Source organism: Musa acuminata, chromosome BXJ3-6 (genome assembly GCF_036884655.1).
Source record: "Musa acuminata AAA Group cultivar baxijiao chromosome BXJ3-6, Cavendish_Baxijiao_AAA, whole genome shotgun sequence".
Taxonomy (NCBI): domain Eukaryota; kingdom Viridiplantae; phylum Streptophyta; class Magnoliopsida; order Zingiberales; family Musaceae; genus Musa; species Musa acuminata.
Window position 1 is genome coordinate 321,230 of NC_088354.1, and position 27,884 is coordinate 349,113.

Sequence of the window (27,884 nt, forward strand, 5' to 3'; positions counted from 1 at the left end):
CTATCTCTCTACATGCTCGAAGTAGTTTTCATGCTTACAGTGAACAAAGTAGTTATCTAGCATACAACCTTCAAAACAAAATATCTAGCCATCATCTCATGTATAAAAGGAAGATGAACACATGTATAGACTTCAGTTTGGTCATCAAATAACTGGACAGTATGATTTTCAATAGATATGGACTACTAACTTTATGTAAGGAAGTGTTCAAGAATTATGAAAATAATCTAGTTATGATTCTTTTCCTTCTGATACGTACGACTATCGGTCAACAGAAAGAAAGTTTAATTATAGTATAATTCTTTAAGAGATATCTCGATGAGATAGACTCTTTAAATCATCTTTATAGATCATATATTTTCACCCATAAAAAGATAGGACCTCATAGAAATAAAATAAATCAATTAGTGAGATATTATATATATTTTTTTTTCTATTCTATCGTATATGATAAGAAGAGAGAAGAAAATAAGTCTAATTCTCTTTATAAATCAGTATAACTATGATTTTCAGATCATATGATGATGTACTTATATATCAAACAAAGACTTTCTTAATGATATCGAAATATATGTATTATATATTTGATCTATTACTATTCTTATTTTAATTTTTAATATTAATTTTTTTTACATAATAATAAAATAATAATATTTTTTTTAATGCTTACACACTTAATATATTAGAACCCACTAGTTTCAGGATTGCAATATAATCTACATATGTGTCATTTCATAAATTATATATAATATAAATCATTGCAATGAATACTAAAAGACACCGCATAAGTCACCAACAAAACAGCAAGAACTTTATCTACAACCGACGAAGAAAAAGAACTACAGTTCACAGTGATTATGATAGTAATATAATATTTTATTCAAATCCTCATCCGATAAATTAACATAAAAATTAGTAATTTGATAATGATGTATGAGATCTATTTACCAAAGACTGAAATTAAAAAAAAAAAATTAGAGGCCCTTCACGGCAATCAAACTTCCAAGATATATTGAGTGCATAGCAATCCTTGGAGGTCCAAGGAGAGCACACAGGGAGCAACTAAATAATGTGATCTCCAATGCCAAAGAGATTATTAGCATTCTATCATAATGTACTTCTTCCCTTGGGAGTTAAAGTAACTTCAAGTGTTAATATAATTAATTTATATTATTCCTAATGAGTGTAACGTTTCCCAATCGACTCTGGAAGTGGACGAAAACTTGAACTAGACTATAAAAATCAGATGAATGTAGTCTTAGTAATCAAATTAATGAGTCAATTATATCATTCAAGAGGGAAATTACAATACTCTAGTGAGAGAAGACTTGAGTTGGTCCATAAAAGACATAAAATGCTATTATTAACATGAGATTAAGCCGCTATTTAATTTGTATTTGAGGAGCTGAGGCTTCCAGATTTTTTTTTTTCCCTAATGAGATGTTAACGAAGCATTAGTTAATTTTTTTTCAAAAGAAAAACCAGAAAGAAAGAAAAAAATTAGGAAGATTCTGTGTGGATTTGTAGAGATTACTGATTCTTTCTTCGAAGCTCTTCCTTGGATCTCTTTGCATTGAGCTTCTTGAGGTTCTTCTTGTATTCTTCTGCAGTCCGCGAGTAGGACAACATCATTATAAGACTGCATTGTGACAAGAGAAATAACTCAAGACCATATATTTTATGAAGCTGCAGGGTTTTTGCTACCATAAGAAGAGCCTTCAGGGACAAATGCATGCTATCCATTAAACTTTGTCAAAATGGATTTCTCCACGTTTTCCCAACAAAGATAGAAAGCCTTACTCATCTCCAACCAAATTATACATATATATATAATATTATATGTATATATATTCCCTCTTGATTTTTGTTTTTGTTTGTTTTCTCAATTATAAAATGCCTACGCATCTTCGCCCTTTTTATATTTAATTAATATTAATGTAAGTGATTTTAAGTATCTATCTTTTGTTGTCCGATATCTAGTTAATTTTTATTTAATATCATCCTTTTCAATTGGTTTACGGAGCTTTAAATTTTAGAATTATCGATCACCTCCTCCAAAATTTTTATCATGAAAAAAATAATTTAATACATATTCTCTTGATTTTTTTGTCCGTTTTCTTAGGTCTAATATGCGTACACGTCTTCGCCAAAAGCAATGGTAGTGTTCAGTTGCTGACTCGCCTTCTTTGGTGTAAACGTACTTCTCGATCGTCAGCCTCTCAATTACCTCCGTTAATTGAAGTTTTTATGTGGGACCCATCGAATATCTGGAATCCTGGAGCGGGTAGAACTTAGTGTAATTACAACAAGGGCTCGTAAAAGAGCTGCTATAGTGAGAAACCCCGACGGGAGACCACCACGACCACAATGTAACGGATTCCCGGTGGGCCCCACCAGAATCCTCCTCCTCCCTATTTGTCCGCCACAACCCTTCCGTCGCCCTCCGGCGTACCCAACTCGTCCGTCCTCCTCTTCCTCCAACCCAACCCTAATAGGGAGAGGAAGAGGGAGAGAGAAAGAGAGAGTGCGATTGCCTCCCATGAATTTCCTCACAACACCGAAGCCAGAGCTCGGCCTCCGGCGCCTGGCGTCCGCTCCACTCTCGAAACTCCCCGGTCCCTCACCCAGGAGGTTCCCGGTTCGCCAGAGATTCCGCAACGGCACGAATCTATGGGCCCTCCCGAGGAAGAAATCGGAGCTCCGATGCGAAGCCGATGGATCCGACAGGACCTCCAACGGAGTACTCGAGAAGGCCGCCTCCGGTTTCGCTGCCGCGGCGGCGGCAGCGGCCGTGATGGCCGTCTGTGGCTGCGACGCACCCGCCCTCGCCGAGTCTCTTACCGTTGCCTTCCCTGTTTCTCGAGCACGCGAGGCTAGTGTTTATATCCAACTGAATGCCTATCTAATGCTTCGACTGGACACAAGTTTAGAGGAACCATCATGATATGTTGTAGCACGAGTAATTACATGCAAAACAGTTTTCTTTCACATAATTGCATGCAAGATGGTATTTTTTGGATCCCTGAATTATTGGTAGCAGTTTTGGTGGGTGAATTGCCAGTTTCGAGGAAGAATTGACATGTTTTTGCGCTTCATTACGTGCAAAATGATCTCAGCATTTCTCTTGCCAGCATGCATTTGCTCTGTTTTCCGCTTAGTGGGTCTGTGTCTTCTCCTTCAGGTGAACACGGTTCAGAGAACTCTTGTTGAGGCTTGGGGATTGATTCGGGAGACCTTCATCGATCCTACTTTTAACCACCAAGGTGACTTTCATGTTGGAATCTCTTTCATGTCAATTTAGTTGTTCCGTGTTGGGATTTTTTGTCTGGTTGACTATAAACGTGAGTTTCAAATGACAATTAATTCAAATAAGCCACCACAAAGTCCAGTCATAGTCTGGTACTCGTACAAGAGTTTCATCTAACTACTTGATTAAATAATTGTTCTTGTTGGGACAACTTCTAGGGGTAGATATCACATGTTAAAAAAAGGAGGAAAAGAAAAAACATCAAAGCCTTTACGAGCCTTCAAGTTTCTTGACATGCTTTATCCAGAGAAAAGATGAGAAGTAAGAATCTTTTTCATTCCATAGATTCATTTGACTTTTCTTTTTCAATCTTCATAGGTGTGGAAATACTTACGGATATAGCACCTATAAGGCACTTACCATGAGAAGTACTAGTATATGATTCTTTTGACACTTCTGTGATTGCAATTTATTTTTGATTAGCTCTACGAGAAGTAACTTTCAGGTACTCTTTAGGTATTATATGCTGACTGCTTATGATATCACAACACGTTAAGATTTATCTTGTGCAGTAAGTCAGTAACAATATAATTAATCTATTCCATTTGGATTTTGCTTTATGATCTTTATGAACCAATTATTCCAGTGTGATGAGACTTTAACCTTTCTCCTACCTGCTTGATCTGCCTCCTCCCGGTCTCCTCTTTCTGGCCTTGTCAGAAAATCCTTTATCCTGCTGTTTTCTCATACTTGTTTGATCTCTCTCTTCCTTCCACCCTCCTCTTTCTGGCCTGTAAATTCAGAAAAGCCTCAATTCTGTTGATGTTTTTGTTTGCTAGTGAATGGATATGCTGCTGCTGCTACTTCAGCGCACACAATCTGGGCTAGTTTTTACTAGCAGCTTGGAGATAATGTAGATATTTGTACCAATGAATTTACATTTTCAAGCTGATCTCACCAATTAGTGTTTTCAAATTTCTACCAGTATTGGTCCTTTTTGGTTGTTTCTATTTCCTGGTTCACTCAGGGCAGTGTATATTATATGAGACCAATCCACTCTGTCTAGTATCATACTAATATTTAGATGGCTTTGAGACTTACTTGACAAGAAGTTGTTCTGATACAGATTGGGACTTAAAGTTGCAGCAGACCATGGTCGAAATGTTTCCACTTAAGTCCGCAGATGCAGCATACAATAAAATCAGTGGAATGCTTGCAACTCTTGGTGATCCTTTTACGAGAATTATCAGCCCAAAGGTACTATGTTTCCACAGAAACACTTTCTTCCCCTTTTGTAACTATCATGGATATGATCCTTCTCATGCATGTGGTCTTTAGTTCGGAGTATCCTGAAGCTGAAATTATACTGTAATTACATATCATGTCTGGTATCTGCTAAAGATGTATATTTTTTGTTCATGATCAGCCTACCATGACATGGTCTAAGAAAGTAGTTTTGGTATACATAGTATTTGATTCCTTTTGTCATAGTGTATTCTACTCAATACCGTGAGACTTTCGCATTCATTGGAGAAATTTGACATGCATATAGGTTATAAAATGCCTTACTGATTACTGTTTCAACTTCCAATCATGCAGGAATATCAAAGTTTCAGAATCGGCAGCGATGGAAATTTGCAAGGGGTTGGGCTATTTATAAATGTTGAACCAAAATCGGGCAACTTGGTTAGTGAACCTGATGTTGGTACATGTTGGTACATGTAATGGGTATTAATGGTTAGTGAACCAAAATTTGCTAGGGGTTGGGCTATTTATAAAGTGGGCTATTTATAAAATGCCTTGTCATGTTGGTACATGTTCTATCTGATATGTATCCTGTGGCATTCTATATTTTTTATATTGTAATGGGTATTAATGGCATTTTACCATATTTGTATTTTGTGTTATTCATAAACGAAAATATTACAATTATGATAGGTGTAGCAAGTTGATGGGAGAAGGCCATTATGCAAATTTATATGTAACTATTTTAGTTAAAAAATAAATAGTTGATATGAAATTGATGCAGGAACTTGAACATTGCTGATATATGTTTTTGCTAATAAATGCCAATGATGTCTCAGGTTGTTTTGTCTTGTATTGAGGGAAGCCCTGCTGACCGAGCTGGTATACACGAAGGAGATGAGCTAATTGAGATTGATGGTAAGTGTGATTACAGAAGTTTTCTGTTCTTTTGATGTCATTTCAGAACATAAGCTTCCACCCATGAACTTTACCTCAAATTACATCTTGCTTCTTGCTAATTACATTTATATAGGTAAATCTATGTTCTTTTTTATTGTTTGTGTAACCCAAAATCATTCTTTCTGAGAAGCTCCAACATTTCTTTTGGCAGCTCAAGCATCATAACAACACAGTCAATATACTATAGTTTGACACTACATCTCTATTCTGCCTGTAGAACAAACATGTATGTCAAAGCATCAAGATGCTAAGTGAACCTACCTTGAGTGTGGCTAATTATTGACTTTAAATTGCATGAGTTCATTGCAGCTTGGTTGATCTGATCAAACGTCGATTTGTCCTTATTTTAGGAGAGAACCTTGCTGGGTTAGGTAGTGAGGCAGCAGCCCGCAAGCTTCGAGGACGTGTTGGCACTACTGTCAGAGTGAAGCTTCATAGTGGAGTATGTCTCTCTGTCCCTCTATTTCTTCATCAAAAAATTTTGTTTTCAAGACAATGAAGTTAATGGCCCAGAAGTACATGAAGCGGATATATGGTGGTAGAATTTATGTTAATGTAACATTGCTATTAGCTGTCACAGGGTGCTTTAGGGATAGCCTATCCTTTGAGAATAAAAGTCATACTTATTTCTGCCACTAAATGATATATAGTTCCTATATCCAGTGCCATTAATTAACACAAAAAAATATTCTTGTTATTGAAGAATATGATCGTGAATATCTTATTACATCACAACTGATGTTAAACTTTCTGGAAAGCTATTCATTTTTGGTTCAATGACATACGAATGGAGTACGGATAGGATAAAGGGATAAACCTCTTAGATTTTCTTTGTTAAGTTGTGCACACCGGAAGGAATAGAGTTGTATACTCTTGAATATGATATCAGCGCTTTACCTAATTTCATTTATCTAACTTGCCAGGGAGCAGAAAGTGGAATTGGCAATGGGCTAAGAGAGGTATTGCCTCCTTGCATCATATCTGTTTACAAATCCTTTACTCAATGCAGTCATACCTGTGACCAAGCTCTTGCCAAAATTTTATACTCAACCAATTCCATGTTACCTTTCCTATCTATTTCTGATTCTGTGGCTAGAGTCCTGATTTCAGCTTTGTTGTTTGGATTAAAGGTACAACTACCTCGTGAGGTTATTAATCTTTCACCTATATCTAGTACAATCATCTCCCACATATCAATCGATGGCCATGAGCTGAAGACTGGATATGTTAGGCTTTCTGCATTCTCTCAGGTGCCACTTTTGAAGCTAATCTATTGCCATAATTCGTATTTGATGCAAGTTTTTGATATCAAAATAATTATTTCATAGTTTCCTTTCATTCATGCATAATTATTATTTTATTTTGGAATCGGATGAAAGTTTAATCCTAGAGCTGGTACATATCTAGTTTATTTCACCTTGGTATTGATATATGCATGGAATATTGTTGATCAGAATGCTGCTGCTGAAATGGAGAATGTTATTTTAGAAATGGAAGATCAAGGTGTCCAGTCATACATCCTAGATTTGCGCAATAATCCGGTAGGTCATAATGTCATCACTCATTCGCCATATTTACACAGTTAAGTTAAAATTTGAACTTGTTAAAATCCTATATTAAATGATTTTTACAGGGAGGTCTGGTCAAAGCTGGATTGGATGTTGCCCAGATGTGGCTAGACGGTGATGAGACTCTTGTAAACACTATTGATCGCGAAGGAAATATGTTACCCATCAATATGGTCGATGGGCATGCTTTAACACATGATCCACTTGTGGTGCTTGTAAGTTTCACTCATGTATCACTTCCAAACTAGTTGACCTGGAACTTCATCCTTAAACATTGTTCTTACCCACTGTCCCGATTCCACGTCATGGCAACTTAATTATTATTATTATTTTAACCACTATTTATCTTGAAAATACTCTTAAAGTGATTTTCACACATCTTAAATTATTCGACAACTATTTCTCTCAGCACATTTGTGTATCCTATGGAACTAATTGAATCTAAGTTCCTAACATCTTCAAGTCCTTTCAGCTGTGTCCTGATCCCAGTTGTTCTTGTCAGCTTATCCCTAAGTTGATAGCAAATATGCCTGGGGAATCAGAGTGGTCTTCTCCCTCCCTGTTTTCTATTCTACCAATATTAAATTCTAGAAAGAAACATATCTTTGATTTCTCGATGTGCTCCATGCTCTTATCCTTCATCATTGGCTGCAGGTTATAATTGTTAACTTGAACTTGTTATTCCTTTTGTTCTAGTTGTGATGTTTTACTGCATCTTCATATGCACTAAACTTGCAGTGCTGGGAAAACATAGTAGTACATCAGCTAAACGATATGTGCTTCGGATTTGTCAATGCAGGTTAATGAAGGGAGTGCCAGTGCGAGTGAAATCCTTGCAGGGGCATTACATGATAATGGGCGTGCAATTCTTGTTGGTCATACAACATTTGGAAAAGGAAAAATTCAGGTAATTTCTTTAAACTGTTGCACGAAAGTAAATAGTATCTAATTTCCTGCAATTGGCACATTCTATGAAGTCAGTAAAATAAGTAATTTTGATGACTATTAGTGGAAATCCAACTCCCAAAGAGATGCCCCATAAAACCCATTTCAATAGGCACGTGTTTCATCATCTAGATTGTCTCGTTAACTTGAATACATGGAATGTATAGGTATTTACCTTTTTCTATGGTGCAGAGCGTGACTGAACTGCATGATGGATCGGCTCTATTCATCACTGTCGCCAAGTATTTGTCACCGGCTCTGCATGATATCGATCAGGTTGGTATCGCTCCTGACGTGCAATGCACCGCGGATAAGCTGACTTCGTCCATAGCATCTTTATCGAGAGACAAGAACACTACATCAACTCTGGAGTCAGATTCATGTATAATGGTAGCAGAACATGAGCTTGAGGTCCAGAAGCTGAAGGGGTCTGCTTCATGAGATTAGCAATCATCAGTTCCTCATGTAGATGTATCAATAAGTGATAGAAGCAAACCTTTATAGTCATACTGTACATACCACCATTGTTGTTGGTTGTAAGGCCAATGCATAATGAATCTTTCTCTTGAAGTGAATATATTCTCGTTTTTCATCTACTCCAAATTACTCATTGTTGGACTTTGAAGTAAGCAAATTTTATAGATATCATCAACCAAATCCAACCGTATTGTGTCCACATTGTTTTGATGGTTGTATCTGTACAAATCGTTTGTGTTTATATTGTGTTTTTGGTCTTCTTAGTCACGAAGGAGCAACATTTTTCATATATATATATATATATATATATATATATATATATATATATAGGTTTTATCTAATTAAACCTAAAACGACCACCCATCTCTCTCTTTGCCACCTTTATATATTATAATACATTCCGATGAATAATGAAAATTGAAAATTGCAAAATATCCATTTACTATTCACGATGTATTATCCTCATCAAATCAGACTTAGCAATGTGACTTAGTAAGAAAAAAATCTTATTCAGCAAATCAGTCCCTAACTTCAAGAGAATCAAGTGTATTAGGAAAGATCTCATCCAGCATAAAAGGAGGAAAAAACACAAAAAATAATTCTACCAGACAATCAATTTCGTTAGATAATAATCTCATTCTTTTGTTTAAGATGGACGGACTTATGCACTATAATTTCTGTAGTGCATAACCAATTTACTTTTACATATATTGCTAGGAGTATGTCTAAAATGTTCCCATCCACTACACCTCATCTAACATCTTGTAAGTTGATTTGGTCACCGTGAATTATTTTTTAAAAAAAAATCTTAATTTTCATTGTTCTTTACTATTTATTTGGGCCAAATTCCAATCAGTTTTAAATTACTTTAATATCTTTCTTTATTTTTTAAGCAAGTAGTTATGTAGCCGCAGCATTCTGATCGAAAGGGAAGTATGAAGATTAATTATTTTACTACATTTTTATTGTGTTAGGTTAGTAAGTTCATATTAGTCTTGCATGCAATCTTAGAAACGGCAAATTACGTACTTGCTTACGTCAAAAAATGATTGAAGTGAGATGTAAACCAATACTATCAGAGCAGAGCAAACGTGGCAGTGAGATGCAAACCAATACTATCAGAGCAGAGCAAATGTGGAAGTGAGTTGCAAACCAATACTATCAGAGCAGAGCAAATGTGGCAGTGAGATGCAAACCAATACTATCATAGCAGAGCAAATGTGGAAGTGAGATGTAAACCAATACTATCAGAGCAGAGCCAATGTGGCGGTGAGATGCAAACCAATACTATCAGAGCAGAGCAAATGTGGAAGTGAGATGCAAACCAATACTATCAGAGCAGAGCAAATGTGGCAGTGAGATGCAAACCAATACTATCAGAGCAGAGCAAATGTGGAAGTGAGATGCAAACCAATACTATCAGAGCAGAGCAAATGTGGCAGTGAGATGCAAACCAATACTATCAGAGCAGAGCAAATGTGGAAGTGAGATGTAAACCAATACTATCAGAGCAGAGCCAATGTGGCAGTGAGATGCAAACCAATACTATCAGAGCAAAGCAAATGTGGAAGTGAGATGCAAACCAATACTATCAGAGCAGAGCAAATGTGGAAGTGAGATGCAAACCAATACTATCAGAGCAGAGCAAATGTGGCAGTGAGATGCAAACCAATACTATCAGAGCAGAGCAAATGTGGAAGTGAGATGTAAACCAATACTATCAGAGCAGAGCAAATGTGGCAGTGAGATGCAAACCAATACTATCAGAGCAGAGCAAATGTGGAAGTGAGATGCAAACCAATACTATCAGAGCAGAGCAAATGTGGCAGTGAGATGCAAACCAATACTATCAGAGCAGAGCAAATGTGGAAGTGAGATGTAAACCAATACTATCAGAGCAGAGCAAATGTGGCAGTGAGATGCAAACCAATACTATCAGAGCAGAGCAAATGTGGAAGTGAGATGCAAACCAATACTATCAGAGCAGAGCAAATGTGGCAGTGAGATGCAAACCAATACTATCAGAGCAGAGCAGATGTGGAAGTGAGATGCAAACCAATACTATCATAGCAGAGCAAATGTGGAAGTGAGATGCAAACCAAAATACAATCCCCTCTCAAAAGCACTACTCGACCTATACCTGAAGCACAAATATCACTCTAGCATCGACCAAAGGTTATTATACCAGAGAGAGAGAGAGAGAGAGAGAGTTGGAGGGCATACATTATTAGATTAAGAAGGATTGCCTCCCATGGATGGATGACTTCACTTGGGTCAACACACACACACACACACTTGCAAATCGATGAAGAAGACGGATGGACAATATGCTTTGCCGGTTAGACCCCCAACTTTGGACAGCCTTTGATATTCATGCGAAAATGGGGCGATGGTTTGAGCCTCTCGGGAATGAATGACAGCATGGCGCAATCTCGTACAATCAGGTCGAAAGGAATTCTGTGTTCTTCCCACGGATCAAGACTCGGGAGTTCTGCCAACCAATCCGGAAAAGAGATCAAATTGTTGCATCGGATAATATACAAATCGGAAAGGTTCTTGAGATACTTGATACCCTGTGGTAAGCACCTCAGCTCTTCACACCCCGTTATCTCCAACACTCTGACATCTTTAAGGTTCTGCCAACCTACAAATTCAGAGGTCAGCAACTTGTCATTATTCAACCATAGTTCAAGTATAAGGAATTCCCTTGTTGTTGATGGTCGCACATGCAATTCCTTGAATTTTGGACACTGGATTAGTATCAACGTTCTAAGTACCGGGAACACGTCACCTTCACCTTTTGCCTTGGGCCATCTCTCCAGCAGAGGCATTTCTGAGAAAATGAGTGTTTCCAATCTAGGAAATGTGTCACCATTACCATCACCGTAAAATGCATCATCCACTGCACTAATTGAATCCATGCCACTTATCTCAACAGTCTTAAGGTATGATAGTTGTCCAAGCGGTGGTAGCCTTTCACATTTCCTGAGATTGACGAGCTTGATCTCTCTTAAATGCCTTAGATTTCCTTCTTTGCACACCATCCAGCTCGGGAGTTTCTTCCCCATATAAGAAACAATTTCTAATTTCTCTAAAGCTAGGTTAGGCTGAAGGTCTTCCAATACCTGCTCATGTAATAATGTTGCATCAGAAACTAATGCAACTTCCATATCACACCACTCCCAACATAGTGCCAAACACTTGAGGAATATTTTATCCTTGAGCTTCAAGGCTCGAGCATCCTCCGCGCTTGATAGTCCATCAAGTTTTTTTAGACGAAGTTCTTTAAGATTTGTTAAACTCTGTAATTCTAGGATGATACTTGTGAGACTATCAGCTATAGCATGCATTAATAACTTTTGGAGGTTAGTCAATTGCCCTATTCCATGGGGCAATCGAGTCAAGGATACACATTTTTCCACATTTAGTATCGTCAATTTTTTCATGCTATCCAATCCTTCGGGTAATTTCACCAACCATTGACACCCTTCAACGTCTAACTCTTGTAAATTTGTAAGGGTGATGATCGACTCGGGAAGCATCCGAAGCTTTTGACAATAAGCTAATTTTAAAATCAATAAATTCTTGAGTTTGTGGATCGATTTGGATAATTTCTGAAATTTTTCACAATGAGCCAACTTTAAGATCTTCAAATTTTGAAGGTTGAAGAAATATTTAGGAAGTGCTTGAATCTCAGTGTAGGAAAGGTTGAGGTATCTCAGGCTAACCAACTTGGCAATCGTATTAGGTAATTGTTGGATCCTACAATGTGATAAATGTAATATCCGTAAGCGTACCAGATTTATAAACATGGCTGCTGGGATCTCTTTGATTTGACACTTTTGATCGTTTTGAGCCATCTCTTCCTCCGTTTGCAAAATCAAAGTTCTTAATCTCTTTGTGACCCCTGCTGATAAGGCGGTTGGAAACGTGAATGCATCATCAGAATCGACAACTAAACATAGATGGCAACATTGTTCTGGGATTCTTATTGAATCTTGACCAATCGTTGTCCTCGTATAGTAATCTGAGCCCAACGTTTCAAATTCTAACTCAATTTCATTGATCAATCGATTCATCTTCTCAACATCAAATGATTGTTGTAGCATAAGGTCTTCAGCGATCATCATAAGCATGTAATCTTCCTTTAAATAACTAGGCCGACCTAAATTGCACAATGAGCCATAGAGTTGTAATCGTGCAAGTTTAGTTGAAAGATTTTGGAGGCTCATTAATTTAAAATGCTGATGGTGTTTAACATTTGAGTAAGGACGCCAAACATCTGAGTGACAAGACAAATCATATGCTACTTCTTGCCATCGACTTACCTCAGTGTACCTGAATATTGAGCCCAACGTCTTTGCCAGCAAGGGAGAGCCATCAAGTTTTTTGCCACTAATTGTTTCACCCTTAAGTGTTTGGTATTGTTGCTCCGCAAATTGAAGTAGAAAATTTATGGTACAAGTGTTCGCTTTGTCCTGCGCTGATCCAATGAATGTGTCTCTCATGAACAATTTTATCCAAGCATCCTCTGATAGGCCATCCAACGAGTAGTCTCTGGACCCAAATATATCTATAGGCTGCATATGGTTGGTGGTGATGATCACTGTACTTCCGATTCCACCCACATGCAATAGGTTGTGCTTGAGTTGATCCCATTTGTCTTTCAACCCCTCTTCCCAATAACTATAGTATATGTCATTCAAGATGAGCAAGTATCTTCTTTGGCCGAGCCGTTCATTCACAAGTAGCCAGATAGCTTGGTGTGATTGCAGATGGTCGCACGATTCTCCCGTGATACATCTTGCAAATTGTCTCCCGATGCTTAGTTGATCGAAAGATAAGTCGATGAAAACGTCCACCCAGATTCGATGATGGAAATGTTGGCGCACCCAGGGGTGGTGGTAAATCATCCGAGCCAGGGTTGTCTTCCCCATGGATGGATAAGATGGAGACGACGATTCATCATGGATGACAATGACGAAGGGCTCACCGTTGCTGGATGATTGATTCTGCTGAATGATCTCTATAATATTATCTCTGTCCTCATCTCTTCCCACCACTTCATCTCCTAGGACATAGGAGTACTCTTCATCGCATGGATCCATGGCATCCATCATCTCCTTCCGGAGGTCCAAGGCAGACCCCCTAAGGACGAGCTCCTTCAACCTGAGCCCCATCTCCTTGAACTCGTGCAGAATAGAAAGACGAAAAGCCACTCGGATGCTGAGGAAGGAGCGCAACAAGGGATTCGACGTTGCCGTTGCCCTCCCCGGCCACTCCAAGATCCGGTCGAGCAGGTTTTGGACGTCCGCAATGGCTGCACCCGCATCCGCCATCCACATCTCCACGTCCGCCGTCCGCATCGTCTCTGGCTGCGCCCACGCCCGCATCGTCGCGTCCCGAATGACTGCATTGATGGCCCAAAGGTCAGGAATAATCTTCTGCAGATGATGTTGGATACCTAGTTCTCGACATCGCTTCGTCATATCAGACGATGGCAGCAAATCCAAGAGTACATGCCGCAAATCCACTCCTGCCATGCTTTCGCTCCTGCCTTTGATGTTTTTGGTTGCGTGAGGTGGGGGTGAGAGCGCTAGAGATATATATATATTGTGATTGATGATGAGCATCTATCTATACTTGGTTTATTGGATCACGATTCTTCTTCTACTTTTTATTATTATTAGTGTTGTGGCTACTCTTTAAAGTAAATGCCACCCGCAGTCTTGGAATCAATGGTAAGCCTCCTCTAAATAAAGCACTTTCCTCACACGTCATAATTCTTTTTTATTTTCGATCCTAATCTTCGTGCCCAAGCATGAAATGCTAGCAGCTATAAAAGAGATGGTTGGACCGGACGTTACTTTAACCGACAAAGTGACAAACACAATCCATGTCAACAATTCATAGAATAATCCTTCCTTGTTAGAGAAGTTTTGATTGTTCCTTGTCGTTCCTCTTGCGCTTTGTTATTCCTATCTTGAAGGTCGTGCCTCTCTTACTCACTCTTTTCCTTTTTCTTTCATTTGTTTATACGTTGTATATTATTTTAGAGTATGCATACTTGAAACTTTCCCAAACCAGCACTCAATTCTTATTTTCACCTTTGTCCGAAACGATGCAACAATCAAAATGATAGTCAGATTATAGAAAATATGACAATCACGGATTTGATTAAATTCTAAAAGTCTAGTCTATCAATAAATTGTACCAAACTCATGATGGGTAGTTGATATTGGTCGTCAATTTTTTTTAATTAATACTATTTTAATGCATGAACTAAGTCTTAATAAAATGAGAATATGATTCGACCCTCCTTGTAATAATCATTAAGCATTTTCTAACTTTTGATCTAAGCATTAAGATTAGAGTAAACAAAAATTTATGCCATCATCATCAGGAGAGGGCTTAGTATTTATCATATAGTTTTAAATTATATTATGTCAAACAAATCCGTATTAGTTTTTTTCTTTTTTTCTCTATGAACGACTAATCATTGTCTCGAGCAACATAATAACCTTTGTTGGGAAAATATTTCATGTGCAAGATGAAAATTAAAAATAGTCACACATTATTAAACAAAGTAGAAAAGTTTGAGTCAAAACAAGAAAAAGAAAATGAGAGAGCTATATGGCAAGTTTTCTAATTGTTTATTAGTAAATATGGAGATTCCTCTATCATTTCAAAGTAATTCAAATGCAGTTATTATAACCTTTTATCTAAAGCTTAAATAGTACTCTTTTTTTTTGTTTTTTTCTATTAGATGTATATGGCCACAGAAATGTCATTAAAGTGTAAAGACGAAAAAATCTTAGAATCATCAAAGCACGCAACCAATTATCGTAAGATGAAGCCCTTTCGTCACTCTCGACACTGCCTTTTAGCTTCCAATTAGAATCTTTATCTCCAGCATGTCATCCATCACACTCTTGGAATCAGCCTTTGTCATCAATGCACACTCTTGGAATCAGCCTTAATTATGAAGCCCTTTCATCACTCTCCACACTTCTTTTTGGCTTCGAATCCTAACCTTTATCTTAAGCATGCCACAACGGAAAGATAGGTATAAAGAAATGTATTGATGCTAATCTTATTCTTTAGATATGTCAATCTTCATGTCTATTAGACATTTCACTTAACTGTGCACAAAGCAAGTGTCTCCTACACTCTTAATAGTATACTTTGGTTAGATAACAATCAAAGACAATCAATTTCTGTCAATAAGATGGACGGACGGACGGACTTAATCAGTATGCAACTTACCAACATTGTTTATGAGTTTACTGATTCGGTTTGGATACATCCTGCTGAACTATGTGTTTTATTCCTCCTACTTAATCAGTAGGATTCATATCCTAAATGTCCGGTCTTATGGTGATGATCAATTGAGTATAGATGAACAGACAATTGCAAAGAGTAGTTACATTTCTTGAGAGGGAGGGAGATTGGAAGCCAGAATGAGCACTAGTTTAGATGGACGACGTTATACAACTTCGAAAGTTTACCTAATAATTAAAATAGAAGCTGATATGGAATATGTTAGTAGTTGAGCGTGCCCTTATTAGTAGAAGCCGTTAAGAACAAGTTGAGGGTTAATTAACATGACAACATTAACAAAGGATGAGTAATGAAGACGGAATTCATCTTACTATCAACAATCAAAAAGTAAACCAAAACCATTCAGCTGAGTTGACAGAGTTACTAATCGGTTAATTAACATGACATTAACAAGATGGATGAAAAGATAAAACCATATAGGTCGAAAGTCGCTTTTTAAGATCAACTAACAGACTTTTACTAGAGTAGCCAAGACAGTTTTCGAAGCCTCTCCACCACCCCCCCCGCCTCCCCTCGTCCGCGGCGATCGCCTTCGAGGAAATCGGAGCCATACTCGTCGCTGATGAACAAGTAATGGGAAGAGACGCCGGCGGAGACACCCTACGGTGTTCGACGGCAAGGTTTAGACCGGATTAAGGCTGCAATTAATAGGCCGACCCAAAAGCATATTGGGCTAATGTTTCGATGACAGGCCCACTAAATCTATTCCTCTACAATCAGGAAAAATAAGGATAGGAATTAATGCTGCATGCTAGTATCTAAAATTCATGAAAACTAAAGTTAAATACTACTACCTAAAATTAATATACTAGATAATTCATGACAATCAGGTTTACATAGTAAATGTGATTATTTTTTTGAATATAAGTATTTTCATCGATAGTAATGAGACACTTATCGAGACAAATCGTAATAAATAATATTCGATTATTTAGCATTAAACATGATAAAAAATTATCCATGGATGGGACTATGAAACTATCAATATTGACTATCACCACTTAATTTAGTCTCATATATATATCAAGAAATTGATAAGAGATTCTAGTATTATTATAGGATATCCATAGATGATTATGAATTAATCGTCCGAGCCTAGATTATGTTGATTCGGGAGTTCTTGAATAGAAAAAATTATAATATTTTTAAATTAATATAATATTTAAGTAAATGAAAAAAAAATTGAAAAATTTTATAATAGCTAAATCAGTATATATAAACATTTGAATACAAATATTTTTAAAATAATAATTTAAAATTTTAACAAGTGGATTATTTCAGCTGATGCGATCTGTTCGTGACAAAGAATCTTTAAAAGAATTTTTGATGGATGCTGGAAAATTAAAAAGATGACAAAAGCTTATTTTCAAACAAAACACTGTTAAGACTGAATTGTTGAATCCATAAAGCACCGAAACATCTACTTATTGTTCTCCAAAATATAATCTATCCGAAATCTTCACGATATGTGTGTGTGCAAGGCGAGCCACGAAGTTAACACCCCACCAACTGAACTCCCCATGCTAATGAAATCATCATCTTCACTATGGAACCCTAACTCTGAGGTCAACCCATTGCTGATCCACATATGGTCAAAGTCGAAGGCCATGATGGCTGCAAGATGAGCACGTTATCATATTATAAGACCCTTTTAAATGCCTCGAGGCTTGCAGGGCTGCGTGGACTAACATGGTTCACGACTGCACCCCAACGGATGCGGCAGCTTCTGAGAGCGATGAGCTGCATGCAATTAATATTCTGATGTGTTCGAAGACCGTTGCGGCTGCTTGGAGATTCTAACACCAACTTTGATTTAGGTTGACCTTATCCTACCTAGTTCATGGTTTCTAACATCCTATGTGTGGGTAGCTGACTAGTTCATGGTTTCTAACATCCTATAATTTTCTCTCACTATATTTTATATTATTAACACAATTTATATTATAAAATCGAGTATATTTATTTTTCAACAAAAAATTAAACATGCAGTTCGACGGAATCAAATCGATATCCATAGCTAAGATCTAAAGGTGGGCGATTTCTAGATATTGTAACTAACCCTAACCCAAATGTGAGGTTTGGAATCTAAATCTCTCTTTAACTGTATCAAGGAAAGATTATTAACGTATTATTGTTTGGTGCTTTAAATAGTATGTGAAGCTGCGTACAGCCGGAATGCTTATAAATAATCCTTTTACCATGTCCTATTAACTATGACTTTGTGTGCTGCTGGGTGAAGACAAGCAAGAAAAGATGAGGATTAAGCTTTGACTTGATCACGTGTCAACATCCCCCTATGCATCTAACACTGAACCAAGACAAGCTACGATTGGCTACCTCCACAAAGCTATTCCTTAAAACAAGATTATTATTATTTTTATGTGTAATAACAACGTTACAAACAATCTCATTGGCTCGAATGACTAATAAATGGACCACTCAAGGTGTGTGATTCGAAGAAAGACAGGGAGAGGGGTTGGCCCATCCTCTATTTCCTTGTGATCTTAGTTGATGAAGTCTTTCTCTGATGGAAGAGAGCTACCGTAGTCCCGGATTCTCTCAGACGTTGGATGTGTCCGCTTGGGATCCGACGGTTAGGATGAGGCAGCGCGCACGTCATAGACAACCTGTTCCTCTCGTAGTCGACAAGATCAACACGAAGAAGACTCCACCCATGTGGCGGGAACCGTTTAAGCCCGCGTCCGTGAGAAAGCCCGATGGGGCAGGTGACGTGGTCGCACGGGGGTGGTTGCTACTGTATTATCTGCCAAGCGACCAAACAAAGAAGGGCCATTTTCCATTGGCTCACATCTTGAGGCCCTACAGAGGAATGCGGGCCCCGCGGCCAGGATGCAATAGGAGGAGCCTCTTGTAGATAGGGTATCTAGCTCGATGACATAAACAGTTTAAAGGACGCCCACCAAAACCGGCCTAAAATAGCTAAAAGAAAGGCGCTGTAGGCGGGCCACACGCCTGTCGTAGCTAAAACTATTCCTGTAAGAGTGGACAAGATCAACACGGAGAAGACTCCACCCACGTAGTCGGACCATTTAAACCTGTGTCGCCGCGAGGGCATTTTGGTTACGTCGTCCGTGGGATTGCCCGATGGCCGTGGGTGACGTGGTCGCGAGGATGCTTGCTACCGAATCCTTGGCAAGCGATGAAACAAACAAGGATCAGTTTCCATTGGTCGATACCTATGGGCCCTACATGAACAAGTGGGACCCGCGGCGGGGAAGCAATCGGAGGGGCTCTTGGTAGAAAGGGTATCTCCGTCAATTAGGATTGACGGCGAGGAAACGAGCGTGTGCGTGTGCGTGTGCGTGTGTGGGACGTCGCTGCAACGGCTGCCACTCGCTTGCGCTTTAAAGAAAGCTGCGGAGACGACGTCGAGCCGAATAAACAACTATAAAGGCAAATAGAATAAACAATATGAGAGACGATAAGAGCTTGAGATGGAGGAAGGGAGAGAGGGAGAGATGGAGAGGGAAAGGGATCTTTTCGGTGGTCCTCGACGTCGAGTACTGGAGTAATCTGGAGGTTTAGAGGTGGAGGAGGAGACGAGCCGTGAAAGAAACGATTTTTATTTGTTTTATTATTATGATTCATTTCTTTCTATTTCTTTCCTCCTTATGTTTCCTATAAAAAAGAGATTTTTTTGGTAGACATAGTGTCGGGGTTGGGGAGATTTGAATAGCTTGTGGAATCGTGTGAGAGTTGGTTGTGTCTTCGTCCCTGTTCTGAGGGATTCCGGTTGAAAGATCTGTTCTTTGAAGAGAGAGAGAGAGAGAGAGAGAGAGAGAGATTAATAGATCGAGATCTTGTCAGAATAGTACAGTTAGGAAAGGAGGAGAAAAGGCCGTGCCTTTTGCTGTAGATTTAGTGGAGAGAAGGGGAGGAAGTGATGTACAGATCACCGTCGTTGCCGGTGTCGAAGGATCTCAATCTCCCATATCCAAGCGCAGCTCCTTTCGACGGCCACCGGAAGCAGGAATCCAGCTCCAACATCAATCCTTACGGTGGCCACCACCACCAGGAGGAGGAGGAACAGCAGCAGCAGCAGATGAGCTCCGGCCTCCTCCGCTATCGATCGGCCCCGAGCTCGATGCTCGGAGAACTCTGCGACGACTTCCTTCCTGAGAGAACCTCGTGCCCTGAGACCGAGACCTTGTTCGCCAGATTACTAGCCCCGGATCTCCAGATCCGCGACAAGCCTCCCGGTAGTGGCGGTGGTGCAGCCATAAGCCAGAGGAGCCCTCAGTTCACGCCGCCCCATCCGCCACCGGCAGCTTTCTCCTCGCAGATCATGTTTCACCAGCTGCAGAAGCAGCAACATGTGAGCTCGATGGCGATGGAGACGGAGCAGATTAAAAACGGAGACGCGGACAGCTCCTCCACCCACCCACGGCACAGCAGCTCTCCTGGTGGTCTCTTCTCTCACCTGAGCGTGGAGGATGGTACGCAATCACTTCCCTGTCTTCTTCAACATCTGAAGACTCCCTATTCTTTCGCTCTTCATTCTGCTCTTCTGTAGGATATCCTATGCTGAGAGGGGTGGCTGGTTTCCGCAACGAGGATGAAGCAGACAGGCTAAGGAACCAGATAAGCTTCTCGTCGAGGCAAAACTCCATGATGTCGCAGATCTCCGAGGTCATCGGTGGCAGCAGCCCCGAAGAGAGCAGCGGAGGCAGGTGCTACATGCCGGGATTTCCAACAAACACTTGGGACACCTCCTCCTTGTTCTCGGGCAGAGACGACGGAGGGAAGACGACGACTGATGCGCTTAATCCTGCGGAGCTTCAGGTAACTCCTCTTGACCTCCCTCTGTCCCTCCTGTCCATGAGACGCATCATCGTCGTTCTCCACCTCGGAACAGATTGGAGAGGCGAGGAATCATGCCGCAGGATACTTGGCGTTCCAGGATGCTGTCCCCTGCAAGATCCGAGCCAAGCGCGGCTGTGCAACTCATCCTCGAAGTATAGCCGAGAGGGTAATCTGCTCTTCTTCTTCTTCCTCTTCTCACCTCCATAACTACTCACTGATGGAATTCTTCTTCTCTCTCAGGTGAGGAGGACCAGAATCAGCGAGAGGATGAGGAAGCTGCAGGAACTCGTGCCGAACATGGACAAGGTATCACCTGCTGCAACAGCAATTCACGTTGTTGCAGCACTCTAATGTTCATTTCCACTTGCAGCAAACGAACACAGCCGACATGTTAGATTTGGCCATCGGATACATCAAAGATCTGCAGAAGCAAGTGAAGGTACTGCGTCTGCAAAGGTTTGCTGGTATTGTAGTTCTTGTGAATGTTAATTGGATTGTTTGTTGTTGTGGAAGACACTGGCGGACAGCCGGGAAAGCTGTGCCTGTTCATCCGGGAAACAGCAGTCGCATAGTTAGTGGTGGTTCATTCAATCAGAGCTCAACAATGTTCTTGGCAATGGCGGATTCAGTTGGAGGGGAGATCCACAATGTTCTTGCCGAAAATGGTATGGGAATCATCGACAAGAGGATGGATACAGAAGGAGGAGTTCTTTTTTTGGTAGACTTGTCTTGTGTTTCCTTTTTATTGCCTTTTTAGCTGTGGAAGTTGTGGACGTACCTTCGGGCTGAATCAAAGTACAACATGATTTCTTTCTCTGTCGAAAGAAGATGGGATGAGAGAGAGAGAGAGAGAGAGAGAGAGCAAGAGAGGAAAGAGGAGATGAGAGCAGCTGTATCCATCTCGCATGTATGGCGGAAGGGTCACGATTCTCTCTCTCTCTCTCTCTCCCTCTCGCATCCTTCCTCCAAAATTCACTGGCTGAAAGATCAGAAGATAGATTCGTCTTATAATAAATTCTTAAAATTTTTATCAATTAATTTAATTAATATTTTTAAAAACATTTTTTTATTATGATATAAAAAATCATAATAAAAATAAAAAAATCACGTTGATCAAGGATTAATTCAATCTAAATCTAAATAAATATTCATATACAAAAAAAAAATCAAAGAATAATTTCACATTGATAAAAAATAAAAGAGTTAGATGCTATATTTCTAATAATCCGAACCGATCAAGCCATCACTTCTATAACTCAGACAGTGACTGATGGTTGACTTGGTCAGCCATTTGTAATCAAAAGAGGCTAATTGTCTTGTTATAGTTAAGCTTTACTCTTAACTCTCAAGGATATAAATTCTCGCTAACTTCGATCATAATTTGGCTCGAGCATCCAAGGAGGTTGGCTCTCCGCAATGGTTGATAATTCTATGGAAATATGTAGTGTTTTCAAATGGTATGATATCAATATTCTAAGAAAATAGATCAGGTCAATTGCATTCCTGTTTTCTTTATGTGATCACTGGTCAGATTCACCAATGGTTTCTTTATGTGAGTTCGTTTTCTAGAATTCCTTCTCTTTTTCTTATCTTTATATTTTTTGCTCTTCCATTTTAATTCCTCTGCTCCGAAACTGGACATGGCATGAGTTGGCATTGCATTGTGGTAATTGATCATGAGCTCACATCTTGTGTCTTAGTAACTTTCTTTGCCATCAAAAAATGTTTGTGAAATACTCCAGCATTCATGTCTTATCTATGGACTTAAAACTCTTAGATTGAATGATGTCGATTAAGAACTTTAGATGGTCGGTATCGAAGCAAGGATCATATGTTCAGATCTTTTTTCGCAACACGCTTGAAAACAAATCTCTAATTAATTTTGCATGTTGGGTTTGACATATAGATCATGTCTCATCTACATATTTAAACTTATAGATTGGATGACATCGATCAATAGCAATTCACATATGGTCTCTTTGAAACGAAATTTATGACAAAAAGTATTCATGACAATAAGAAAGATCTAAAAAACCATAGATGAAAAAGATGAACATGCTTTTGTTCCAGAGACGAGCTTAAACAGAAAAGACACCAACTTTCAAGTAATGTAGCTTAACTTGTAATCCCCTTAATTTGATATTTCAACTTTAAACAGAAGCATTGCCATCTAATAGTTTTCAAGTTATTGGCCAAATTCATAAGGGATAAAAAGAAAAAATACTTCACAATAAAGTTCAACCGGACGGCCATGAAGATAATTCTAGAATGTGGCCCAATTATGCACTGGAATATGTCTCTGGAATGATATAACAAAGTCGAATGAGCAGCAACTACTACGTGGCATCAGATGAAGGAATTATGGGAGGTAACTATGCTTCGTGATCTGCAATATGTTCTTTGCATGTGATCCACATACAGTGATGTTGTACCTTCCGCATATCCAAATTTTCAGGCACACGTAGGATGCTTATCACATCGGTTTCATCTGTGGACCAACTGACATCTCTCCAAGAAACCATCAATAAAAGCTGATATCAGAGGGACGAGAAAAGGGGGATCCCTGGTAAAGTCACGCCAGCATCAACGATGAAGATGTTGCCTGAAACATATGCTGATGAGTCATGAATAAGGTAACGGATAAGTGATGTCAATGCAGGATCTGACTCTCCATAGGTTCTTAATGGGACTGTTCTTTCAGCCACTCTATTCAGCCATTCTCTCTCCATCAGACCAGCAGTGATCTCTGACCTGAACAATCCAGGTGCTATAGAGTTCACACGAATATTAAATGCTCCCAGTTCCAAAGCCATTACCTGTTCAAGCAAGATAATATTGTTAATATCAACAATAAAAAAAGAATAAAGCTTTCCCATAAAAAAAAGTCATGTTAATTTGACATGAACACTGCCATAAATGCACATGAAATTCTAAGAAAAAAACAAAATCGATTTGAAGAGGAAAAATGAACTTTGAGAAGATACGAACACTAAACTCAGTTAAAGGTCTGCCTTACAGTTCCCATGTAAAGACAGCAAAAGACCAAGTGAAGCCTACTATCAAAAGCATCAGATCTACTACCTGAGGCCAATGAATACCAGATTTTTATGTACATTAATAAGCAATTGTCCAACTCCTCTCATGCAAAAATCATGAGTGAGAACCACTGTTGATGTCGAATACAACTTGATTGATTACTTGCAAATCTATGAACAGAAGCAAAAATGATTAGAAAGGTACGTTTCAGATTAGCTGCAGTACATTTAGCACATGTATCATACACCCACAGTTGTAGAACTTCTTAACATTCACTATAGTTTCACACATAAATCTATATAATGTGGCATAGCTATACGTGCTAAAAGTGGTCATATCCTTGCATTTTCACATAATAGCAAAGAATTTTATCATAGTAACAAACAAATTTACCCAAAATAACAATTATGAGAGATTATACCATCAATTGGTTTTTTTGTTGTGTAGCCAGTGCCTTGTATGCACCATGACCATGGCAAGGTCCATGCTATGAAACGCTGTGTTACATGCATACACAGACATGGGCAATCCATGATTCGACCAGACAGATTACCTTAGTAATTGCATTTGCACCCGTCTTCGATGCGGAATATGCAATTCCTCCAGGTAAATGGCCACGATCAATGCCACCAATAGATGAAATATTTATCACACACCCTTTCTGTTTTGCATCACACATGCGTTTGCAGACATGTTTGGATACTAGCCATGTTCCAGTTAAATTTGTTCTGATGTTGTTACTCCATTCCTCCTCAGACCAATCCAATGGTGAATTTACAGCACCTGGGACAGACAGCAATTTAGAGATGTAGGAAACAAGCAAATTTAACACCAACTGGAGGCTGATTAAAGTGAAAGATTAGACTAAAAATATGTGAGAAAATACGGTTCATGTACGAAATGAATAGTGCTGATCACAATTGACAAGCTTATATCTTATGGTTGGTTGGAGTACTTAACAATTCTGTAACCTATGTCTCAAATTTGCATTAAAACAAATAAACAGTGAAAGCCTAAAGCAGAACAAGAAAATTCCAAGATCATTTTATTGTAAATTCTCCTTCACTGGAAACAAAAGGTTAATGTCTCCATTATAGTATCATGTGAGATTGCAACCATAGAATGATGATCTATAGCTAAAGTGAAAACATGGCAAGTCAAAAATGCCTAAGAAAATTAATCTAGTTATTGGAGAGGGTGAATAAAGAGAGAGCTAATCCATAGTAGCAAAGCTCTTCAAAACTTGAAATTCCAGCAATAACATCCTTGTAAAGCATGCTCGATAATTAACAAACTATTATGTCATAAAATTAAGAAAATATTCTGTCGTAGGATCACTTTACATTCTTTTGAAGTCATCACTCTGTTCACTCTTTATGCTATCAGAATACCAACCTGAATTTAACATGAATTCTACATGTAGCTTCTCAAAACACTATGAACTATAAGTAGGAACATTCAACTAAAATATATTAAATTAAGAAAGAACAACAATAATAAAGTCGTAAAGTCCCAACTATTTGGGACCGATTACATAAATTTTTTGTCGTCATTGAGATCTGTAAAGAGTCATATCTTTAATTAAGTTAAGAGTATTTAAATATTTATTTAAAGTGAATATGATAAGTTAAGTGCATTTAAATCCTTATTTATAATAAATATAGTAAGTTTTAAATATTTATAGTTAAGTTAAGAGTCATATTACACGCAAAATTGTGTCAGATCTTATAATCATGAAAATTAACTAAATTAAGTAGGAACACTAAACGAAAACGTACTAGGTTAAGCTGTAATTCACTGTCAGCTTACTTCTTCTTTCTTGCTCTATATTATGCAATGCCAGCTTATCTCTTCTTTCTTCTGCTATATTCTTTTTCACATGGCTTCTTACTTTTTTCTTTTTCTCTGATAGAACATGGGGTTGTTACAACAACGTTTTTATTAGCAAAAAAAGATATGATCACTATTGGATCTAAACCGTAATGAATGCCCTTCGGTTCCAGAGCCAATAAACAGCTCTTCTAAAAACGGGACTGATTTGTTTGGAACAGAGAAAAGTGGGTTTATCAAGCTCTATCCTTTTCGATTGCCAGCACACAGTATTTCCCTAGAAAAATCCATTCTATCGTTATCAACACAAATCCCCCAATCTTAAATCCTCTCAGTATACTTTGACGTCATTCTTTTACATGGTCACAGTCAATTAGTTTGTTGAGTGCCAAAATCTTCACCAAAGATGATCACAGATGTACCTTTTCCAATAAAGAAAAATAAGATTTACCTCGAATTCCGGCGTTGTTCACCAACGCATCGATCCGACCAAACGCATCCCACGCCGTCTGCACGGCGGCGGCGATGACCGCCTCTTGGGCGCTCACATCGAGCTCCACCGCCACCGATCGGACAACGGAGCACGCTCCCACTCCGTTTATCTCGTCGCAGAGAGACCTCAGCAGGTCGGTCCGCCGCGCGGCCGCGACGACGCGGCAACCGGCCCTCGCGAGGTCGAGGCAGAGGTCGCGCCCGATACCGGAGGACGCACCAGTGACCATCACGACCTTGTCGTCCAATCTCCTCCATGGCTGCCGGAGCTCACGCGCCCTCTCCGCCATCATAGATCTCCCCCCGTGCGTTGCCCCAAGATTACGGAGAGAAAGCAGAAGAACGAGGAGTTAAAAGAGGCAGCGATGGGGTAAGGGAGGATCAAAAGCTGGGTTTTATGGCTTTGATGGTGAGACTGGGTAATTACGGTGAATGCCACTCCACAAGGAACTTGGACGACGGAGGTCAATGTTTGACCGTACCGAAAAGAATGTCGCAGATACTTTTTAATTGGCGTGAATTCTCTGAAGTACCCCCCCATCTTTTTGCTTTTATCTGACAGTGCCTCTGGTTTCTCTTTTTCTCTTTGTTCCAAAAAAATACCAATCTATAATTAAAAATGATAAGACTTCTAGTATATTTTTTGAATTAGTCAAAAAAATAATAATTTATTCAAAAATATTATAATTGATATAATAACTAAGTTTATGTTATATATATATATATATAGCTTCTAAACTGATAAGAATACCTATTTAAAAGCTAATTATTTTAAATTATATTTCTGGTCACTACTCCTTACTTAATAGTTTTATTAGAATTTTTTTGTATCTTTTTTATTTTCAAACTAATAAGAATACATATCTGAAATCCTAAAATATTTTATGAGACCTTACTAAATAAAATAAGGTTAATAATTAATGTTTGTGAGAATTTAATTGAATTAAGAATGAGTTATAGTATTTTTGAATATAGTTAATGTGTTTGTAATTCAGTAAAAAAATATCTTCATTAATAATCGACGAGTCGGTCGAAACCATTCTTAATTAACTAAATCGATTATAGTATTATGGTTACTGAACCAAAAACATTGTGATTACGCAATGGCTTATCTTTTTTATTATATTTTTCTAGTAAACAAATATAAATATATAAGATTTGATGAAAATATATATGCCTAGGTTTAATGCTAAGTAGAGAAAAAATTATCATTCTTTATCTTGAAACGTACTAAAATTACTTTAACCTCTCATGAAAATTATTTTGTGAAATTTCAAAATCTATAATAAAATTGATAGTTAAGATAAGTGGGGATGTAAACTAATTAAGGTTTTCACTGCAGTATTTTTGGATAAAGTCATAATAGATTGATTCAATAACCAAAAAATGCTACAAGATTTATGTTACCGAATAATGTTTCACATTTTTTGTTGTCACTCTTTTATAATAAACTAGAACATATATTATAAGGTTTTCTCAATCTTCTTATAGATCTAAATTTAGGGTTAAGTGAGGAAAAAAGTGAAGATTTATCATATTTTATTTTTAAATATGTCGAAACCTTATTTGTTTTCGTACCAAAAATACTCAGATTCTTATATAAATTATTTTCACTAAACCTCAAATTTTATATTAAAAAATTAATATTTAAGGTAGATGTATTTTAAACTAATTAATATTTTATTATTATAATTTTGAAGAACTATGCTGTCTTGGTTGAGTGATTATTAGTCTCCATTAAAGTTATAGTGTTTTTAATAATACTATAAAAATATCGATTTGTATGATCAATCTTTTAGTATCATGTGGCCAACATCTTGATCTTGCATGAGCAATATTTTATCATCACGTGGTTGATATCTCATCGTCATGAACCTAATATTTTCATCGTGTATAGCTGACATAATATTATTTTTTGA

General features: G+C 38.2%; 4 protein-coding genes across 5 annotated transcripts; 2 read left to right on the plus strand and 2 right to left on the minus strand.

The window, feature by feature from the left end:
• Positions 1 to 2,407: 2,407 nt before the first annotated feature.
• On the plus strand, positions 2,408 to 8,561 carry LOC135641703 (carboxyl-terminal-processing peptidase 3, chloroplastic-like). Its single transcript, XM_065157343.1, has 12 exons — positions 2,408 to 2,872; positions 3,182 to 3,263; positions 4,374 to 4,504; positions 4,847 to 4,933; positions 5,332 to 5,410; positions 5,803 to 5,894; positions 6,376 to 6,411; positions 6,583 to 6,702; positions 6,907 to 6,993; positions 7,086 to 7,235; positions 7,820 to 7,927; positions 8,158 to 8,561. Exons 1-12 carry the CDS (start codon positions 2,540 to 2,542, stop codon positions 8,404 to 8,406), a joined length of 1,554 nt encoding a protein of 517 aa, XP_065013415.1. The 5' UTR covers positions 2,408 to 2,539; the 3' UTR covers positions 8,407 to 8,561.
• Positions 8,562 to 10,781: 2,220 nt separating this feature from the next.
• LOC103971135 (disease resistance protein RGA2-like) lies at positions 10,782 to 13,985 on the minus strand. Its single transcript, XM_065155338.1, has 2 exons — positions 12,771 to 13,985; positions 10,782 to 11,567 (listed from the first exon to the last, which is right to left on the minus strand). Exons 1-2 carry the CDS (start codon positions 13,983 to 13,985, stop codon positions 10,782 to 10,784), a joined length of 2,001 nt encoding a protein of 666 aa, XP_065011410.1.
• Positions 13,986 to 19,241: 5,256 nt separating this feature from the next.
• LOC103971016 (transcription factor bHLH130) lies at positions 19,242 to 21,423 on the plus strand. Of its 2 annotated transcripts, XM_009384941.3 has the most exons (6): positions 19,243 to 20,240; positions 20,318 to 20,586; positions 20,660 to 20,773; positions 20,848 to 20,913; positions 20,978 to 21,046; positions 21,121 to 21,423. In XM_009384941.3, exons 1-6 carry the CDS (start codon positions 19,688 to 19,690, stop codon positions 21,181 to 21,183), a joined length of 1,134 nt encoding a protein of 377 aa, XP_009383216.2. In that variant the 5' UTR covers positions 19,243 to 19,687; the 3' UTR covers positions 21,184 to 21,423. The 2 variants fall into 2 exon arrangements, with proteins under 2 accessions (XP_009383213.2, XP_009383216.2); XM_009384938.3 differs by having other exon boundaries at positions 19,242 to 20,240; positions 20,978 to 21,423.
• A 1,295-nt stretch (positions 21,424 to 22,718) lies between these two features.
• On the minus strand, positions 22,719 to 26,346 carry LOC103971017 (uncharacterized). Its single transcript, XM_009384942.3, has 3 exons — positions 25,925 to 26,346; positions 24,197 to 24,426; positions 22,719 to 23,423 (listed from the first exon to the last, which is right to left on the minus strand). Exons 1-3 carry the CDS (start codon positions 26,256 to 26,258, stop codon positions 23,145 to 23,147), a joined length of 843 nt encoding a protein of 280 aa, XP_009383217.2. The 5' UTR covers positions 26,259 to 26,346; the 3' UTR covers positions 22,719 to 23,144.
• Positions 26,347 to 27,884: the final 1,538 nt, after the last annotated feature.

Excerpts from the sequence above, each read along its gene's own strand:
- LOC135641703 (XM_065157343.1), top strand. The coding sequence starts at position 2,540 with ATGAATTTCCTCACAACACCGAAGCCAGAGCTCGGCCTCCGGCGCCTG. Across the intron at positions 4,934-5,331 it reads AACCAAAATCGGGCAACTTG|GTTGTTTTGTCTTGTATTGA; the intron begins GTTAGTGAACCT and ends ATGATGTCTCAG. Across the intron at positions 6,994-7,085 it reads TAGATTTGCGCAATAATCCG|GGAGGTCTGGTCAAAGCTGG; the intron begins GTAGGTCATAAT and ends TGATTTTTACAG.
- LOC103971135 (XM_065155338.1), bottom strand. The coding sequence starts at position 13,985 with ATGGCAGGAGTGGATTTGCGGCATGTACTCTTGGATTTGCTGCCATCG. Across the intron at positions 11,568-12,770 it reads CAATATTCAGGTACACTGAG|GTATTGGAAGACCTTCAGCC; the intron begins GTAAGTCGATGG and ends TTACATGAGCAG.
- LOC103971016 (XM_009384938.3), top strand. The coding sequence starts at position 19,688 with ATGTACAGATCACCGTCGTTGCCGGTGTCGAAGGATCTCAATCTCCCA. Across the intron at positions 20,241-20,317 it reads TCACCTGAGCGTGGAGGATG|GATATCCTATGCTGAGAGGG; the intron begins GTACGCAATCAC and ends GCTCTTCTGTAG. Across the intron at positions 20,587-20,659 it reads TTAATCCTGCGGAGCTTCAG|ATTGGAGAGGCGAGGAATCA; the intron begins GTAACTCCTCTT and ends ACCTCGGAACAG.
- LOC103971017 (XM_009384942.3), bottom strand. The coding sequence starts at position 26,258 with ATGATGGCGGAGAGGGCGCGTGAGCTCCGGCAGCCATGGAGGAGATTG. Across the intron at positions 24,427-25,924 it reads GAACAACGCCGGAATTCGAG|GTGCTGTAAATTCACCATTG; the intron begins GTAAATCTTATT and ends TGTCTGTCCCAG. Across the intron at positions 23,424-24,196 it reads GTGCAAATGCAATTACTAAG|GTAATGGCTTTGGAACTGGG; the intron begins GTAATCTGTCTG and ends TTGCTTGAACAG.